The sequence below is a fragment of the Serinus canaria genome, chromosome 1, assembly GCF_022539315.1.
Source record: "Serinus canaria isolate serCan28SL12 chromosome 1, serCan2020, whole genome shotgun sequence".
Lineage (NCBI taxonomy): Eukaryota > Metazoa > Chordata > Aves > Passeriformes > Fringillidae > Serinus > Serinus canaria.
In genome coordinates this window covers 33,838,313-33,859,902 of record NC_066313.1, presented here as the reverse complement: position 1 = coordinate 33,859,902, position 21,590 = coordinate 33,838,313, and the positions used below count along the sequence as shown (strand labels likewise).

Here is a 21,590-nt window from a genome sequence, read left to right as displayed (position 1 = left end):
TGACTTTTATTTTGACAGTTTAGCATTTTCAAAAGGACCAAAATGATTTCTGGGCTGAAACTGCTGCTCTGTTTAATTACCATCCTATAAATGATGTCAGGAACAGTATCAGACTAGAACTGGCACTAATATACTATAAATGGATATAGGCAATTAAAACATGAAGGATTTAATTTCAACTGAAACATATGGAGCACAGAAAATAATAATTAAATGTAATATGCAGTTAATCAGAAAGAATGCCTGCTCATTCCACTGGCCAGCTCTGTGGCAAGATTACCAATGTGTTTAAAAAAAAATTAAATCAAAAACCAGCAGAATAAACTTAAACTTGGCAAACTTTTGTCCTCTTAGAAACACCTTCATTCTGCATATTTTGAAAACAGAACTGAAGATTTCTTCTTTTACAAAATGAAATCTGTACTCCATGACTAGCTTTCATAATACCTGAACCATCCGAGAAGCCGTAAAGAAATAGCTTGTCAACAACTACCATCAACACAAAACTCAACGATTTTAAGTAGGACTGACAAAACCTCAAAAAATAAAGATTAGACATTCTATACATTACAATTCTATACATTAAAAATTTTGTTAGAATGCAGTGGATGTTCACAGATTCATCCAATGCACTCAGCAGTTATGCTGATGCAGACTTCTGTATCTTTGACTTCACAAAACCACCTTTACCCCATTTCTTTTGTGCTCTACAACAAGAGGGAGCCAAACAAAGTTTAGTGTGTTCTTGGTAAATCTGGTATCTGACACAAGGTCCTTACAACTACTCCCCAAAACCGTTCCCCATCAGCAGCTTGCAGAGAATCCAGCTCAAGAACTTTTCCTCTATTCTTCATGCCTGAGCTCACCACTAGACAAAGTAGAGACATTAATAACCTTCTGCCTCAAGCACACTCTTGCCATGCCTCACTCCAGTGGACCATTTTTATTTTCAAGCTTTAGCAGAGGACTCTAGGGTTTGTGGTAGCACAAGGAGTGACAAGCCTGTAGCAGCATTTCACCTGCTTCACTGAACACTCAGAGCATGCCCTCCTGCAGCTGCACCTGGACCCTGAGCATTGTTCTGAAGCAAATGGAGACGCAAAATGGGAAATACCGCTGGAAATGGAAAAAATCCCTCCCTTCCTAAGAAGTTTCTGTATGTACACCTCACTACATACAGAATAAATAAGTATTCCTTTTGCTTAAGGGCCCTACTTTTTCAGTCCCCAGATTGCATCTTCCCCTCACTTCCCCCAGAGCAGGGCCATTTGCCCTTCTTCCCAAATCTCACAAACTAAATAGCACGAGAGGGCAGCAGAAACTGCCAGGTAACAGGGACTGAAGCTGGAAAAAGGAGAATAATGCCTGTGTTTTTCAAAGGCTTGAGGAAGATAAGATGATGAGACGATCCGAGAGAAGGGAAGAAGACTGCTAAAACTGTCACGAAATAGAAAAAAGAGGAGATTCTTGCTCTCACAACTTTTACTAGAAGACCTCTGAAAACCCTTTCCTCCCACCAGGAAAATCCTCAACCATCTTGAAACACTACTTGGATTTGCCCTGCTGGGAAGTTTTAAATTCTCTCTTGGCCCATTTTTCTCCTCTATCAAATCACTGCCCACAGCAATTCTTATAATCAGAAATGCTACATGCACTGCAGATAGGTGTCTGGAGCTCTTCAGAATCTGAATCTACCCATTATTTTCAATTCCACTACTGACTAGCAAGGAGTTAATCATAAAAGTGAACTACTTTTCTTTAGATGGCATACTTCTTATAGGAAATTCTGCATAAGCTATCAGCTGTGGCTAAGACGTAAGTCTCAAAACTGAATTGTAATATTGACACTTTTGCTAATTCTAGAAAGTCAAATGGATTGCTCTTCCTAATGTTAAAGGAGCATAATGGTAAGTATTACAGGGAGTTTCTAATGAGACACACAGGAAAGCTCAAAATGCAAAGCAGCTTTGCACAGAAAGCAAGAGACAAAGTACTAAATGTTTTCTCTGACTCTCGCCAAAGTCCTGCTCTGAATTGATGGATGAGGTTTCCTGAGGCCAAGATGCCAAAGCCAATTAGCCATGTCAATCCACAAGAATGCCAGCTGCCAGGATCTAACTTTATTACAGTATTACTTAAAAGTGAAAACATCAGCAATGTTTAAGTTCACATGACTCCTAATTTTAAAACCTGCCTTTTTTAGATTTAGGTTGGGGGCAGTGACAATGACCTTAAGTTTTAACCTACTGAAATCCTCACTGAGTGCCATGATTACCCATAATTTAATTATGTAAAGCATTCTGTTAATCAAATTAGACTGCATTATGCACTATTCAAAAGAAAGTAAGACTTCAGCTTATTTCCCTCCTCATATGAATTCTATGTAATGTTTATATTTAAAAGTAGCAATTTATTTCAATAGTGCCTGTTTCAGTTGCCAAGCTGCATATCCCACAGAACATGATACGTGTAAAGTATATAGCTTACCCATTTATGGCATCTAATTCTGAATTCCAAAATAAAATTTTTGGAAAGTGTCTCGAGTATTTGTCGACTAGAATAAAGCATGTCCAAGTCTTTGATTATTTGAAACCATCTGCATTTAATTTCTAAGCAAGGAGTTTGGAAATGTTGATCTTACAATACACTTCCCTGCACATTCCCCACAGTAAACTCAATCATTCCATGAAAGGGTAAAATTTTTCTTCTGTTTAGGTGCCTATGAAATAAATCTGAACATAACTGTCAAGCAACAAAAAGCACTCATTTCCAAGCACCCATTTCTTTGGAATAACATCCATATTCCTCCAAACTTCTCAGAAAGACTACTTGAAGTATACAGAGTTATGTTAACTTTATTGACATCTTAATTCAAAGTTTGGCTTTTTGCTACTACTACATTTATACTGCCTTTACTTTACCACCCCAGTATACAACTGGCAGTTCTGAGAGAATGAGACTAAAGCAGAGAAGTATAATGAAGTTAAAGAACAGTTGCAAGTCTTCTGGAAGAAAAAAAATCAAGCTTTCTTTCTTTTCTAGACTGTTGTCCAAAACTGGGCTTAGTTTTAATCATTTCTTGGCTGGATAGTTTTTGTTTCTGCAGACACATGCCTATACACAACTAGATATACAGCAAATAAGAACCATGACCAAATAAGTAAGAGCTTAAAATCAATAACAGTTTGTTCTCAACTCTCAGTTTAATCTGTCAAAGGAAAAAGAGATCGGAATGAGTGACCAACATATTCTAGTTATGCAGATCTTTGACTCTTTAAATCCTGTTTCATTAGGCTTTATTTCCTTCCTTCGAGATGTTTCTGAAAGATAACTTCGTAATGTAAGTGCCATCAAGTATCTAAGAAGGCTATATTTTGTTACCATTTATAGAGAATTAAGATTTGCCTACTGAAATGACATGAAAAAACAAATCCTGTTTCTCATTCCAGTACACTGTCTTCAAGTGTAAACTAACATGATTAGCTTTCTCTAATTGCCCTTTAAAATCTAAAGGATAAAGATTCATTGATCTCGGTTCTTGTTCCTGAGTTCCATAAAACAGATTACTGTCACTGTCACCAAGTGCTTCTGTGATGCCTGACTGCCCACGCTGTGACACCAGCCATATCCCAAGTGTCACTCAGAACAAGGAGCTGACTCCACCTGGCTTTAAACAATGCAGCAGCACAAAGGTGAAGGCCATGTATAAAAAACAAACATTATATGAGCTCCATCTGAGTATGCCTTCCATGAAATGGGAAAGATATGAGCTCTTTGTTTTCTACCTTATTTTTCCACTAAGATCCAGGCAGTAATGAAGCAGAAGCCACAGAAGATTCTCCCCTCCTAAACCCAGACAACAAAATAGGAGAAAAAAAGCCATCCCACAACAGGAGATAGGACTTCCCAAGGAACATCACATGACCTGATAAAAGAAGAAGCAACCAAGTCTTGACAAAATCCCATGCTACAATGTGGGCCAAAACAGTTGTAAAAACGCCTGTGTTAAAAGCAGGGATCCAGGACTTTCTGTTGAGCTTCAAACTTGAAATGTGTTACATTAGAACTATAGCCCCAGGTAAAACACTACTGAGTTGATTTCAATGTCTGAATTGATACCTGACAAGACTTGGTTTCTTGCTGGCACTAAAATTAAAGGCTTAACTTGTGACAGAACTACAAAAATTACCAACTACAGCAAATGGCAAGACATCACCTGAGAGAGTCTGTCCATGCAAAAGCAGAAATTCTGCCACAAGTGATTACTTCAGACTTCTTTCCAGCCAGGACTAAATTATGTCCTTTTTGTTCTTCCCTCACCCAGGCAGCAATGACTCAGTGCTGGATGCTTCCCTATGAGAATCAGGACATGCTTCAGAACACTGGCGCAAAATTTTAGAAAGAGACCAGAAAGAGAGACACAGAGAGATGATATTGTTGTTGCCTGGAAATGGAAGTGGGGGAAATTGTCGGCAGCTGCTCCTGGACAGAGTTTACAGAGAAATCTGAGGATCTTGAATCTTATTTATTCCTGTGTGGATGTTGGGTCAGCAGTGCATCTACTGTTTATGAAATACTGCACTCAGATCCTTATACACAGAGGAAGAAATACTATTTAGACAAGTATGGAACGAGTTGATCAGTGGCATCCCATTGGGTGATGGTCTGCTTCTTTGCCCTCCACAAGGCTTTACAATCCTGAGCTTTAGTTTAACACAGCTTCCAAGAAGGAAAACCTTCCACTCTGAGCTTTCAAATTTTCAGAATCACAGAATTGTTTAGGCTGGGAAAGAGCCTCAAGGTCATCAGCTCTGACTGCGAACCCAGCCCTGCCAAATCCACCACTAAAGCATGTCCCCAAGTGCCACATGTACACACCTTTTAAATTCCTCCAGGCTTGGTGACTCCATCACGGTCCTGAGCAGCCTGTTCCAGTGCTTGACAATCCTTTTGGTGAAGAAATTTTTCCTAGTATCCAATCTAAACCAACTATCAAAGTACTTCTGCTATTCCAACAGTAACTTATAACACCACTTACTATTCTAACAAAAAAAGTAGCTTAGTACTTTAAGCTTTTTTATACGAAAGAAGGAACTAAGCAACAGTTTTACCTTAACTAGCACACTATCAGCTTAAAAGGTGACAATACAAGGAATGAACAGGGAATCTGGACATCATCAGATAATAAATATAAATTTCCTGACAGCTGCTGTTGTAATCAAAGCCACTGTCACCCCAGAAGAGGGGTGCAGAAAACAGTGACAAAGCAATCTTGGAAGACAAGCGTCTCAAGCATTTACTTGATGCACTTTCAGTTATGGAGATTACTTCTGAAATGTTAGAAAAATTTTTAAAAACCGTTAATTTCTATCTGGCTAATATGCTAAAAGAATAGTGTCTTCCATCCTGACAGTCCTTGTATAATGTTAGTACTAAGGATTACATGGAAGCACACAACAAAATTTAAATAAATCCACCTGTCCTTCGTCATTTTGGAATCCCTCCAGGTTTTGACTAAGATGAAACTTCCCAATGGAGAAGAAAAGGTGGCAGCAAGCCCTGTTTATGAAATGTCAGTTTAGTAAGTTCAAAAAGAAAACATTTTCCTGTGCTACAATGAATAAACTGTGTAGCCAAATATAATGCTTTGCAGAAACAAATGAGATGTGTTAAATACCTGTTACTTCACAGAGTTACCAAGAAGTGACAATGTTCTTATTTTCATTTTAAAGGACATTTTTGAATTGGTACACAATGTTTTATAGCATGTAGCAGCACTGGGTGATAATTTCTCTGAGTTGCAGTTTGTATTAATGACAAATGATTGTGCATTACTATAAAAACCCCACAAAACAAAAACACCCTTCAACCTACATTATTCATAGTATCCTCCCTCATTTAATTGTAACTGGCACAAGGTAATTCTTGAGACATCTGTAACAACTCAGATACATCAGCAATTTTGTACAGAAAGCATTCCATAGGCTAGTAAGAAAATCAGGAATGCTCAGTGTTAGAGCGTTTCTTGCATGCAAGTACCTTCCTTTACAATACTACAAGTTTGCCTTCAGCAAAAAGTTAAAACTACAGGATCAGCAAAATCACAGATTAAAAGTGGCTGTTGTTCTTTATTCTCTTGCCACAGCAAGTCTCATTCTTCTTTCTTTCATCCATCTACCTATCACCCTCAAAAGGCATGAAACAATAACAAATTTAGTGTATATGGAAAGTTAAATTGGAGGGCTCTTGGCCTCAAACATTTGAACCATGTCCTATATTGTGCCATATCTCTGTAAAGCTTGGTATTTACTTGGCTCTGTGTGTGTGCCAGATATCTAAAATTAGGCTAATAGCTTTTTAAAATTTTTTTTTAATATTACACAGCATGAAAATTTTGTGGTATTTTGAGTCACTATGATTTCCACCCTGTAAAAAAAAATAATACAACTATCTAGAATTAAAGCTGACTGAAGAGCAATGGATACTCATTTCTCCATTATATCCTGAGGCATTTATTTTTGAGTCTGTGTTTCAGCATTTCTACACTCTTCTAGACCAAACACTTCAAGCTTTAAGAGCGCAACTTACATGCAACCTTCACACTTGACTAGTTGGAATAAACAAAGATACAGCCAAAATGAACCCAGATTTAGCCATTTTATGCAACTGAACAACAAGTCAACTGTGAAACTGCTTGGACTACTTTAAAACAGAAAAAAACTCTGCTCAGCTGTGTTGCTTTATCACATACAGAAGTAGAGTATCACCCAATGGGATGCCACGGATCAACTCGTTCCATACTTGTCTAAATAGTATTTCTTCCTCTGTGTATGAAAGACCACACTCAGGTCCTCATAAACAGTAGATGCACTGATGACCCAACATCCACACAGGAATAAATAAGATTCAAGATCCTCAGATTTCTCTGTAAACTCTGTCCAGGCGCAACTGCCGACAATTTCCCCCATTTCCAGGACCGCAACAATATCATCTCTCTGTGTCTCTCTTTCTGGTCTCTTCCTAAAATTTTCTTAATATTTATTAATTATTAAATTAATCCAATCCTTTTGTGGCAAACTCATTTTTTTGTCACCTGCTCTCTGCTTTACCTAGAATAAAGTCTACACTTCTCATCTTTTTCCACTTGTTCTACCTCTAACACTCCTTTACATCAATTCCCACTATGTCAGTCCAGCTCCATGTCTCTTGCCACAATAAATTTTTGAGTTTTACCTGTAGATTGTGCTTCTCAACCTCCTTTCTTCCTATCTTTCTTATCTTCCCTTTCAGGTTTATAACTTTCTACTCAGTAATGTTTCCTCTATGGCTGAAACAAACCCCTACACTTCTTCCTCACATCACTCAAGAAACAGCCCTCAACAGCACCACTCTGCCTTTTGCATCCAGCTGCTTCACCTTATGCTAAAGCTTTATATCATTTAATCCGTGACCCTCAAGAGCCTCTTATTAACATTCCCAACTCTCTAAGTGGCCCAGCATACACCACAAGTCCTGGTAGAGAATGAATAAAGACTTTGATGTAGTGATGCACAGTTTGAATTTCAAACATAGCATGCAGCTCAGCACATGCCAGGATAACTGCCTCCTCTCTGGTGTAGCATATCAATGACAACATAGCAATTTTTCTCAAGTTTTGGTTTTCAAAGAAGCTTGATATCAAGTCAGTTCTAGTTCAGATTAGTCTCTTCCTATCCTGCATTTTGAAGGCAGCCTTTGTTTGTTTTATTTTCAACAGTAGAAAAGCCAAACCCTAACCCAAAGACACAGTTTCTTCAATGTAAAAGCAATAACTCAACTGTTGAGCTGTTCACAACAAAGTGTGCCTCAAGTGTCTGGAAACATAAGAGCTATAGGTTGTCTTCATGGACAGTCATTAATCTCATCTACTGTTCTAGATAAAAATAACTGAAAGATTACATTTCACTTTCCGCCTTTTGCTGGAATCTTGGGGTTCCTTTTGATCTCAAATTATCCATGAAGGATCATCTTATATGTTGACTATCAATGCATCTCTTATGATCCTAGAAATGTTGTGACTTTAATACATGCAATCCAAAATAGAACTTGAAAGCTCCATGGCTCTGTGTGTCCACAGCACTGATTACCACTACTCTGTTCTGGGCTATTACAGAAACCTTAGGTCTCAAACCACATGTTAAGGAATGTTAGGACTTAGGCATACTAACTTAGTTCTAAAAACTTCAAATGACTTGCACTGGGAAGCTAAGAAATTGATTCTAGACTCTGCACATTAAAATTAAAGCTACAAATGCTTCAGTCCCATGCTTATTTCTAATTCCTACCTCAAAAAAAAATCCAAATCCAAAAATACATTCTTATATAGCTTCAATTTAGCAGCAAATTAGTCTGAAAAAACATTTTTATTCCACTTTTCCACAGATCACATATAGCATAAACATCTTATTTTTAATCTGTCATGTTAACATATAAGCAGCAAGGAAATGCAGCTAGGGAGTTCAGTTCACATAAATCTATAATCATTGACTTATTTAAAATGAACCAGGACACTTACTCACATGTTTCCATTCACAAGTTTCTAGTAGCTCCAGATTCACATTTAGAACAAGAGTCCTTAGACCCCACTGCCTTTCATGTTCTACTGCATTTAACTTGATGAAATGAAAAACAGCTACCATGCATAAAGATTTAACACACCTTTCCACGGAGTAAATTCATCTCCGAGGACAAATTGCCACATACTGCCAACGAGACACCAGGACTTAAATCTTCTGATTTAAAAGCCCTTATGTGGCTATAAAAATTCAGTGCAGCAATAGTCATGATAATCACTTATAATAACCAACAGTAATTACAGTTACCTCCTGCCTACCTGGGCAAATGCACACCTGAAGAATCACAAGAAAAGCTTTAATTATTATTGCTCAGGCTGCAAAACCCAGTGTGGCAAAACATGAAACAAAACAAAGGAATACATTTCGTTCCATTAACATCTTAACAAGTCCTGACATGAATTTTACAGAATGCAAGAAATGCAGGCTTATTTCACAATCTATCTGCCATCAATAATGATTAAAATGTGACAGCTTTCAAAATGGGACATGCTGCAATCTAAAGGTAGCAGACATAAATGTTTCAAAGGCTTAGTAACTTTATAAGTGAATCTTATAAAAGCATATAAAGTTCTAAGCCAAATATAAGCAATACAAACAGGGAAACATTTACTGTGATTACAGGGCTTGCTAACAAGGTATCACACGATCACAAGTTTACAGAGCAAACCCTGGCAGCTCTGTAAACTCTTTGGCTTCACCAAAGATTTGTGACTAAAATAAGCTGTTGTGCTGAAGAGAATATCTGTGGTGTTTTCCACAAGGGTCACAGGATGAAGGAAGAGACGAGAAAGTTGACTCCATGTATCAGAAGGCTTGATTTATTATTATATGATAGATATTATATTAAAACTATACTAAAAGAATAGAAGAAAGGATTTCACTAGAAGGCTAAGCTAAGAATAGAAAAGGAATTAAATAACAAAGGTCTTCTCCCAGACCGAGACCGGCCGGCCAGGTGAACTGGGATTGGCCCGTAATTGGAAACAGCCTGATGAGGCCAATCACAGATTCCCCCTGTTGCATTCGACAGGGGCAGATAAGAATTGTTTACAGTTTGTTCCTGAGACCTCTCAGTTTCTCAGGAGGGGAAAAATCCTAAGGAAAGGATTTTTCATAAAACATGTCGGTGACAAATATCCATGACAAATGGTATCCATAAAAGGTAACTGCATAGCTGACTTTTCCCTTACAGCTCTCTCCAACACCAGGTGACCTATGTGGTACTTCATCCTCACAGCCATGAATACAAATGATAACTTCCTCAGAATCTTGATACTCAGAGGTGCTGCTATTTAAGCACACCTATTGCCCCTTCTCTTGGAAAGTCTATTCTAAAGGAGTGATAGTATGTTCAACTAAATACCACTGTCCTTATACCTCTGTTCCCTGAATGAGGAATTTCTACACAATGCCCTTCTGAATTCAAGGAAAACTTCCAAGGTGAAGATTTCCTTGCAGGAGTCAAACCTTGTTCCCATACATTACTGGGACCCTTAACAGCTAATTAATTGAATTTCAAAAGGAGAATTTGTCACCTTTTCAAATTAGGTTAAAAACTTCATAAAGAAAATGAATCCTAAAGGATAGAGTATGAGTCATACAAATCAGGAAGCTATAAAAGTTACAATGGTACTTCAACAATAATAAAGTGAAAAGCAAAAATTAATTTCTTCTCTTCTGAAGTCTGTAAGTTCCCCTCATGAGTCTGTCTGTAAAGACAGAGTCTATGAATACAGAACAACCCAAGAAACAATTTCTGCCTAAAAGAAATTGTTAAGCACCAGAGTTTGAGAGAGAACTATATAATGGGTTTGGTAAATGCATAAAGGGACTTTCCAGGATATTTACCTGCTAACACATGTCATGATATCAGCTCCTTCCAAAAGCTCTGCCCCCACAAAATACTCAGAATTACGAGTCATCAACAATGATTGCACAAGGACAGAAGAGAACCTATTAATTTTATCACCCTAATCTGTACTATGATACATTGCCTTTGTCTCACCCCTTTTAGTCATTAATCTCATCATCACCATCAGAGTTCAACTCACGAACAGGTCTACTGAGGCCCCAGCAAGATCTCTCAGTAGTCTGAACACAATTCTTGTTTTCTTTTTTTTTAGTATCTGTGACTACTTTGCAACTCAAACTGTACAGAAACTTTACATAATTCCTTTGGCTAAGTAAGATGTTTCCTAAAAGAGTATGATCAAGTAACAGAAATACCTTATATTTGGAAAAAGTTAATGCACAAAGCATTAGATAAATTTTATTTACTTGAAGGAGAGTAAAAGAAATATGACTCAAGATTTAAATTGACACAATCATGTGGTAAAAATGTTTGCATGCACAACTGACACAAGTTGTGAAATTATTAATTGCAAAACTGAAGTATATGGTGTTGGATTTCTCATCTGCAAAACAATGATCATTTAAGTACCAGATGCCATTCTATCATGGAAGAGAAATACAAAATCACCATCTTGTTGGGGCTACAATACACAAAACTTCGAGCATAGTACGATGAACCACATTTCAGCCTCTGCTTTATAGATACTTCTGAGAGACCTCTGATCACAATTTGCTCGTAAGGGAGTTTTAGTTATCTAATTATGCATAATTCTTAAAGAAAAATCCTGCAACAATTTAGAAATGCAATGAATCGCAGCATCTCTCAACTTTAAGCATAACATTTCCCATGGATCTTACATGTTTTTATTCTTTATTGAAATAAAGGACTACTTACTTGATTAGCCATGTATATTGTGAGAAGACCTCTCCTACAAACAAAAAAGATAAAATAAGTGGATGAAACATATTTTTTTCAGACTGAAGAAAAACACTTTAATCATTAAGAATATTTTATTTAAAAACCAGATTTAAAAAACAGATTGATGGAGGATGAATCATTACCACCTTATAGAAAAATAAGTGCAAACATAAAAATAGCATCTTGATAGCACAGTATCCAAAGCAGTTAGGAATTACAGGAACCAAGTTATATATAGCAACTGGCTACTCCACATGAGTTCTGAAGCTGTCAGAAGGGGCAAAGCACCTTGAATTACACACAGCACTTATCACAACTTAAGCTTACACATGAGCCAGAACATAAGCATGCAAACAATGACCTAAGCCTCAGTTAAATTGTGAATTTGCAGCAAAATGCTCGTGTGTTAACTTCTGTTTTGTAATTGGTGCTATGCAACTCCAGGCGCCTTAGCCCTTCTGCCTACAATATCAGGAAATGTTTTCTACTGAGACTGATACACAAATCTTGGCTCAAGCCAGTTGAAAGTCACAGTGCCAACAGTCCCCTGGAACAGTGGCCACCACCTTTCTCTTCTAACCTTTATCTACTTTTTTTTCCACTCCCATTTTTTAATCTGTCTCAGCCCACAGCTCACACTGTTCTTTAAAGGAAAAGTATAAACTTGGGCTCAAGCTCACATTTTTATTGATTCTATTGCTGCACAAGTTGAAAACTGAACTTGACTACATAGATATGAGCTACTCCAGCAACCAACTGCACTGTACAGTCCAGATGAAAGTAAAATTATTTCCTATACATCAGTCACAAGCCACTATCACCCTTAAGAAAGTGGAAGACATTACCATTGGAGGTATGCTTTGCCTTGAATTATTCCTCTCCTTCTGCAAAGATTTCATTAGAATCTGTGGGCAAAGGCTGGAACAAACAGTTTCAGTATTCCTACTGGACTGATGTTCTTATCTTCTTGAGTTTACTATCAGCCTTGTAGTATTTGGGATTTTTTTCTCATTGACCCCACTGGTCTTACACAAAAAACCTGAAAATTTTTGTGAAGGCACCACATGTTCAAACATTTAAGTTTCTCAGTATGGAAGCTAGTTTATAACCTGAATCCATATTTGTCTCCATGTCATTTAGGATTTTTTTTTATAATATTGCTACTACAGAAGGCAATATATAACTGAAGGTTTAACCCAGGCTTGTATGCTCCATTTTGTCATGACGTTTTAAATTTCTAAGCATTCATAGAGTGATTAAGAGAGCCATGTCCTAACAGAACATATCCTGCTACCAGTTCAGTTAAAGAAGTGAACAAAACAAAAGCACAGATAACAGGAAATAAATCTGTATTGCACAGTTCTCAAGCTTGATTCATCTAAAAAGTTTACTCAGTATTTACTAACCCCCATGTTTACATGTCCACAACTTTGTCAAACTACACATCCAGGTTTTTCACAGCAGCCATCTAAGCTACAGGGATACATTCCACTCAAAAGTTTTATTGCTTCCACATCACACTGAAGTTGTGGAAAGCAATAACACAGCATACTGACTTCCACAAGTTGCTCTCTACTCACAGAGAAGATTCAAATTTGGCTTAAGTTCAAAACCTTGACAAGTAACATCAGTGTGTTTCATGTTTTTTTTTTAAAAAAACAGAATTACAAATCTGCTCTCTGTATGCCTTCTCTACCCAGTACCACCCTGTGCCAGATACTAGAAACAAGACTCTGGCATGAAAGCCTAAGGGAAAAAAAAACTGAATCTGAAGATTTGATGAGGATGAGGCATATAAGAAAAGAAAAAGAAGACAAATTGTAGGGCATATGGTTGATCAGTATTTAAGCAAAATAGCCCCAACAATTTACAATAAAGCATCAAAATATTGTATGACATTTCTGAACAGGAAGGGGTAAAAATTCACCTGATGCAATAGAAAAATTCAACTCTCGGGCTGGTCTGCAAAGATTCACCTAGTATTTCAGTTCACTAGCTCAAGTGATAAAACAATATTGGTGCCTCAGCCCTCCTGAGCAGCAAACTGCCAGATAATACACAGTTCTGTATACAGTAAATCTTATTTTAATTTGTTCTTAAGAAAAAATACTGGGTATTTCCTGTTTCTTAGATTTTCTTTTTACCCCTGTAATAGCATTGAAAATTTATGATAAACATCCAAACACTCAGCCATTTGGAAACACAGAGATAAACCTACCCATAAGAGCTAACCTGGTAACTCAATCCACTTTAAATATTCTGCAAAATGTCAGAACATCAAAAACATCCTGCAGTAACACACCCGTGAGAAGACTCAACCAGCAACTGAGCGACAGATGCAGCTTTCAGAGTACACTCTGTGTATTCACAGTTGTAGATTCTACAGTGGGCACGAAGCAGGATGATCATTGTTATGTGCACATAACTTAGTGGATTCTCCCCTGCAATCTCTCTGTCATGCAGGCAGGGCTTTTTAGCCTCCCACCGAAATTTATTTAGTCCTTTTTAAAATACTAACAAATGAAGAACTAAATGAGTTTTAGTTTCTATTGTAGTCCCATTGGGGGTAAAATGCAACTCACCAACCACAAAGACAAAGAAAGGAAAAGGGGCTAGAGAAGAGGAAGGAAAGAACTCAGAAGCTGCAGTGCAGCTGCAGCAAGGCCAATGTGAGAAGTAGGTGGCTGGGAGGAGACAAAATGAGCAGATAATAAATTTGTGCAAGGAAGTAACTTCCGGAACGGAAAACACAGCAAGTTGTTGGATGACATCATCTCCAATTGCCTGCAACAAACCCAGCTGTGAGGCCCAGGCTAACTCCAAACAGAAAGAGTTTTCTTACTCCAAATTAATTCTGTGACTGTTTAAAGAAAAAAAAAAAAATAGCCCCATGTTTCCATGGAAAAAGGGAAAAAAAAAGGGAAGGGGAAAGGGAATTCTTCCTGGCCCTGTGCATATGTGAACCAACAAACCTAACCCAAACCTGAACTCTGCTGTTAAAAAGCAGTTGGAAGTTCAGAAAATGTTGCACTATTTTGTAGCAATGACAGCTGACAGAAAACAGGACAGAAAGATGGAGGTAGGCCAAGTAAAAGGGTCACTAGTACAACCCAAGGACTGTATTAAAACTGCAGCTGGTAAATAGGGGGAGAATATAATTAGGAAATGGTATTAGGAGAGCAGGAAATTATTAAACAAAAATAATTAGTCAGCCATGTCTAATCACATGCTTTGGGGAGGTTTAAAGATACTAATAAACAGCTTACATTTCACTGCTAAAGTTCCTGAACCAGTGCTGAATGCTAATCTTGGCAACACCAACACCAGCAGGTGGCTAGAGCAGTGACAGTCTGGCAAGGTCACTATGGGAAAGCCCTACCAGACACACACAGATCCCTACTGCCAGCTCTTCCTCCATGGTTTCTGTCTTAGGCCATTTTCTCCAAAGCCTGCTTTCATAAATATCCTCATTGTGGCTTCCCACTGACTCCCAGTCACCTCTTCAATTGACAGTCTCTCCCATACCCAGCTCTGTTTCTAATGACATCTGTGATCCTTAACTCAGGACAGAAAAACATGAGCTAGGGGCAACCTTAAATTCAAGAGCAGTAGGACCAAGGTCCTACCTACCAGTTTCTTGTACTAAAAAATACTTTGCTGAAAAAATGTTAACAAGACAGGTCTCCTTCACCTGAAAAAGGAGGCTTGCATGAAAGTAGTCGTGTTTTAATTGCTCTTAAATTCAAGTCTCAAAGAGAAGTAATGTTTAGTATACTTTTCACTTTGTTTCTCCTCCTTTTTTTTCCTCCTAATTCACGCTTTTAAATGAATTTTCTAACATGCTTGATAGAGACCTGAGTAGGCAAGGTCTCAGTTCAGTTATCCAACACAGGTCACATGATCTACAGCTGAATAATTCCAGTCTTGCAGATTCCACATTTAATGGCTAAATTACAAAAGACCACAGGCTTCTAGAAGATAATTCTCTTGTTCATTTATACCTTCCTCAAAGAAAAGTTTAACTTGATAAAATTTGCTTTTTGGACAACTTGGGAACATTCAGACCAAATTATAATAGCAATAGCTCTTAAACTATGGCCTATAAACCTCAACAGAGAACCACATATTTTTGTTATTGCACTACCCAGAGGAAAGAGTCTAAAATAACTGCTAAAACCCCCAAAAAGCTACAGGATAAAAATAACAAGGAAATCTAGCAGTGTACTGGGCTGTATTACCAGACATTTAGGTAGGAGGTCAAGGGAAATGATCACTCCCATTTACTTGGCACTCACTGCACCACAGAGCCCCATGCCTGGTTGTGGACCCCAATTCAAGCAGGCATTGATCAGCTGGCATGGGGGACCAGCAGTATGGCTGGGCAGACTCCCACCTGACCCAAGGAAACAGCATTTTCTCCAGCAAAACATGAGGGCACTGGAACAGGGACTCAGAGGTTTGCAAGGCTGACCAGACAAATCTCCAAGCAAGCTGGATTGAATTCAGTGCCAGCCCTGCTCCAAGCAGGAAGCTGTACTAGCTGAATTCCCAAGACTTACCTGAGCAATTCTATTATTCTACAGAAAAAGGAAGAAAGCAACTTCAAAATATTGCCAATAATTATTTTCACTGATTATAAAATCAGAAAGATTCCAGTGATAAACAATCTGTTTTCCTAATGAATAAAAAACACAAACTCTTCTTTAATAAATTAGCCATTTACCTAAAAGATCAAATTTGTTTTTTACCTATTTCCAATCACCACAATCACAAATACATTATTTTATGGGTACTTATCTTTACAGTTTGCACCCTAAGACAAGAATTAGTCTGGTCTCTGGAACAGTTACATCTTTACCTCCCCTGTACACTACCCCCTCCAATCAAGTCTTTCTCAATACCATTTCTTAAATAAGAACTGCACTCCTTCTGTTTTATCACTATGTTCCCTAAGTTTTTAATCATTCTTATAGCTCTTTGCTAAAACTGTCCCAGTTTTTCAAAATTCATCTTTAGGACTTCAAATGAAAATATAGGAAATATAAACCAGATTAAAGTTCTCCTATCTTTTGTTTAAACAAAAGTATTTTAAAGTCTAAAAATCATTGGGTGCTGCTCTCAGACTTTGCATTTGCCTGTAAGCAAGGTATTTATATCTTCTGGTAAGTGCTGTAAACTCTGGAAAACTTATTTGATTGAGGCCAAAGTCCAATTTCCCTTACACGTGAGTAAAAGTTCTATTTGTGCCAATAGAAGCAGCAACTGTCCAGATCTGCATGCCAGCATTGCTGAAGAATGTTTTCTTACTCTGCTTGATGGGCTATAAAATTTAAAAAAATAACTATTTTCACAAGCAGCATAAGCTTTTGCTTCATATAATAGTAAATCATACAAAATACCAATCTTTAAATACAACCAAGATTGTTTTTTCCTACAAAACTCATTGCCAGTTCTCTCTCATTTATGGTTTTCCTTCAATGTATTTATGGTTTCCCTTAAATACAGAGTTGTTGCTAAGCTTAAAAAAAAAAAAAAAAACACAACAGCACCATCCACACACACACAAAAAAAAAAAACTAACCTTGCCAGAAGGTGGGATGAATCCTTAGAAAGTGCTTACACTCATGGAAATTTTACCATAAATTAATTGTTGCAATCACAGAAGCCCTCAAAGAAAATTTCCAACCGAAAGCACACACCTTCTCTTTTTCTAAAAAGCCACAGAGGAGAGGAAGCACCTGTCATTTTTAAGCTATATCTTAATATTTATTCTACCTTATGTATATTTCTTTCATACATTCTGCATTGCCCTGCCCATCTTTTGTGTCTAATAGCAGCACTCCAGTTCCTAGAATTTCCTCACAAAAAACTGGCTTTGGTGATACGAAGCTTAAGAATTGTTTTCTCTATTGCCTTGTTTCAATTTAACCACAAACCTTTTTGAGTGGACATCCTGAAATCTAAACATTCACTGCAATTAATTAAACTTATCTGAACTACTATAACTGCTCTTTTTCACCAGTATTGTGATTCTTATGATCACTTTTATTTCTTGTCTTGCTCAAAACTAAAGGGGAAATAAGCTAGCGAGTCAGAAATAACAGGAAATAACTACAGCAAGATGAATACCACTGTGTACAGAATGAACATAAAATGACTGAACAGGCACCTCCATCAGTGAGAGCAGCCCTAGGTGTGAGCTATAAGAGGGAGACCCCAAATTCACCCCCAGGGCAAGGACACCCAGGCCCCATGCCTGCAACAGCTCCCACAACCCAACACCAGCAGCAGCAGCCAGCAGCACAGGGGGATAGAAGGAGCTGAAGATGGATATAGCACCACATTAAAAATCTTCATGCATGCAATTAGGGGAACAGGTTCTCGAATTAAACATCTAATTGATGGATTATGTTTCTCCACATATGCAATAAATTTAAACAGCTGGTGGGGTAAACACCCACAAAATAAAAATATCAACCAACTCATTGCTAGGAAATGAGCAGTTCTGCCTTTGCTATAAAGCTTTCTAACTTCATCCCCAGTCCAAAACTTCAAATTCCTGATATCTGTTTTTCCAAAAGCTCTCCATGTTGACAAGCCAAGAGGACTTGACACAAGAAGAAGCAGGTACTAGAGTCAAACTCACCTTTCCTTTTGGCCTATACAACAAAATCTGAACTCTACATGACTTTTTTCACCACTTTTTCTATAAATTCATTATATTAGTTCCCTACAAAATCAAGTCTGAATTTTATATAAATGTCACTGTTCACTGAATCTGCTGCATATTCTGACACTTATCACTGTATTTTAACTATTTATTATCATTATTTTTTACAAGTCTAAAATCACCAAAAAAACTACTTTTATAAGAATCTCTGGATTCAAAGGCAGATAGGGGGTGGAATGTCAAACAAAAGTAAAGAGCATAAAACCTTTGCTGTACTCACTTGTTACAGCAAAACAGTAATTTTTAGTGATAAATATTTTCATATATATGCGTATATAATTTAAAACTACATATAATTACATATGTATATATATATATATTTTAGTAAATGGCAAAACTTAAGAACATTGGTCCTCTTTGAGTTTAAAAGTAAAAAGAACAAGAAAGATTAAAAAAGAGTTAACTTTGGCTTTAATTTCTGAGCATAAACTAAGAAGCTAACATAATAGTTTGTAATGGCTCCCCAGACAGGACTCACAGTCTGCAAAAACAGGAAGAATTCCTCCTCCCATCAGCTTCAATCCCTTCCCCCCACTGTAAAACACCCCTTTATAACCTGCAGAATTAAGTCAAATACACAAATCATAGGTTTCCCTGAAATGAAAGAAGTTAAAATGAAGAGGTAAGAGGTAGGGTTTTCTCTGCTTTACAGCAGCTTGACACCACAAGCAAACCCAGCGTAGATGTGGAATTGTGATTGCATCCCTGTAATAACACAAGCACTACAGATTATGTTTAGGGTATCGTTAATCTCTCACACCCACCAATTTCCTACTGACAGCTGGAGGTCAGCAGCAAAGTCCTGGTGCAAAGTTCACTTAAAATCAGCAGGAACAGAGAAGCTTTCAAAATAATGATGAAAATTATGAAAACAGACCTAAGCAGAGAGTTTTCAAAAAAGAACATGGTAACTTTTTAGCTTAGTAAAGACCAGTAGGTAAGTCTTTAGCACAAAAATAATGTTCAGAACTTCATCTCAAAAATATACAGTTTAAGGACTCATGACCCACTTTTTTTTAAAGGAATTTCCTTCAATATTTTGGGTTGTTTAAAGTAGGAAATGGACACTTTGCAAGCTGGAGTAATTGAAATTGCTCGAAACTAATTCAGTAATTCTTGCTTGGAGCACATTACATGTTAAGCAAAATGGTTTTATGCAAATACTCAGAATTCGTTGTTCTTAAAAGGAAATAAAACAAACTCAACATGTTCTATGATTTGAAGACATGCCAAAGAAAGGGTATGAGAAAACTGGAATGGGAGAGAAGCCAAAAATAAAATATATCTACAGTAATACATTCCAGTTAAATTAGTACCAATAATTCCTACAGAGTTTCCAGAAAGTGCAACTCAAGATAACATCTATAGTTCAATTTTTTAAAACTCCTTTATGCTCTATTTTATACAGATTTTTCTTTCACTATTCCCTCCCTTTTCCTTCTCTCTGAATTTCTCTATGATATCTACAGAGCAAAAACAAACACTGACCTACAGAGGGGAAAAAACCTCTTAATTAAAGTGTGATTTAACCTCACAAGATTCCATGAAGAGATAAAAATATTCCAAAAAGCTTATTAGTATTATAGAATGACTGACTGGGAGATAAAAGAAGAAAAACAAATTAATCAAACCTCAAGAAAAGAAATGAACGATTTCGGGATTTTTTAAATTATTCACATTCTTGGTACAGAAGGTCTATCTAGTGTTAAGTAAGGCCCCAAATAACAATTTCTTTGGACTGTTGATAGTAACACTGAACTGTTTTTAATCAGCTCAGTCAATCACAAAGAAAACACTCAGTTCTTTCTGGGCATGGGCTGTTTGGCCACTCTGTCTGGAAGGTATGAGCATAGGGCACAAAAGCAAATACTTTTAAACAAAACTGCTTTGGAGACTTGCAGCAGCAGCAGCAGGTCATTGTTTAATGTATTCTGTTGGCAATCACTACCACTCCAAAGTAAAATACGACACTATGGACAGAACAGTTAATAAAAATTAGGAAGAGCAGGACAGGGCATGGAAAAAATTCAGAGTTGAAAATATGTCCAGTATTCACTGGCCTTGGACATATACTCAGTGTATTTTGAGAGTAAGAAGGCAGGAAGGAGAAAAAATTTGTCATATAAGGTCACTCCTTCAGTTGACAGCTTGGGGCTGTCCCAATACCAGCTGAAATTTATCCAGTATTTGACCTATTCTTCTCAAGCTCTACCCTCTAGCCCTTCTCAAGTTAAGCACCCTTCAACCACACCCTACCTGCATATCCCAAAACCAGCTCACAGCAGCTCAGCAAGAAGTTGACAAGTCAGCTGACAAGTTTTTTGACAAGCTGCTCAAATCATCAGTTATTTAATCTATTTCAAAAGACTTAGACTGATACTGTTTTTCAGATCTGCTACATAAACAAGCTAGCGTTTGTGTGTTTAGAACTAATTTTCTCTTTAGAGTCATAATGTTTTCATGTTACATTTGTGATAGGATTATACTGTTAACAAAGCACCTGAAACAATTTGTAAAAAAAAGAAAGCTTTTTGATTTGACAAATCAATCTAACTCCAACAAGTAACTGAGCATTGAAGCTTTTCACATGGTGTGACTAACTTCTAAGTGCCCTTTTATTTAGCAACAGCAGACTAGCGCTTCAAGGGAAATAGTGTATAGAGTTAGACTTGTCAACATACAGTGACATTTGCTTTTTTCCCTTCCTTTAGACCCTCTAATGAGAGCCTAATAAGTAATTTTAAAAACAGGCTTTAAATCCAATTAGGAACTATTCATTTCATCACTCAGAAGACAGACGAAGAATGTGCCTACATCCGTAATGGGGGTCCCACAAGGGGTCCAAGGAACAGCAACTGCAGAAATCAATGTGAACCTTCTCTAGAAAGGCAAGCAAACCACACAAAGTTTGACTGAGTGTCATTTCAACACATCCCTATTGACTGAGAAGCCAGTGTCTGGCAGAACATCAATACTGGATGATGAACTGTGCCAGATACTACAGACAGACGTTAATGAGATATTTCACCTACCAAAGAGAGAAATAAAACACTGCCAAGTTCAGTTCGAACCTACTATTTTCTGGCATTAAGCTCAAACATCCAAACTGCCAACAGTTGATATTGGAACATTTTTGCTAGTTCCTCAGTCCATTGCTCAGAAGGAATGAATAACAGATACTGAAGAGCTTAAAAGGAAAAACATATCACTGAAGCAGCAAGATGGAGCCCATATAAATTCCTTCACGTAGACCAAATTATGCTGTACTACCTGACAGTCCATATTGTTTCAGTCTTTCACCAAAGCTGGAGCAGTCTGGATTGCAATAACAGGTATTGGCCCAAATTCATGAAACCTGCTTAATACCAGGCTTGCCTTTAATACCATGGACACTGTCTGGTCCTGCTTCTTAGACAGACTGTCTTTAGGAGAAGATTTTAACGGCATACACTCACTTTATCAAAAAAGATTCAAT

General features: G+C 37.3%; 1 protein-coding gene across 1 annotated transcript in view; it reads right to left on the bottom strand.

Annotated features, from left to right (window-relative positions):
- The window catches only part of TMEM135 (transmembrane protein 135), a 160,924-nt gene that overhangs the window by 113,461 nt on the left and 25,873 nt on the right, over positions 1–21,590 (bottom strand). The window contains exon 4 of the mRNA XM_050975937.1: positions 11,362–11,395. Within this exon, the coding sequence (XP_050831894.1) occupies positions 11,362–11,395 (34 nt within the window). The remainder of the gene's footprint in view (positions 1–11,361; positions 11,396–21,590) is intronic.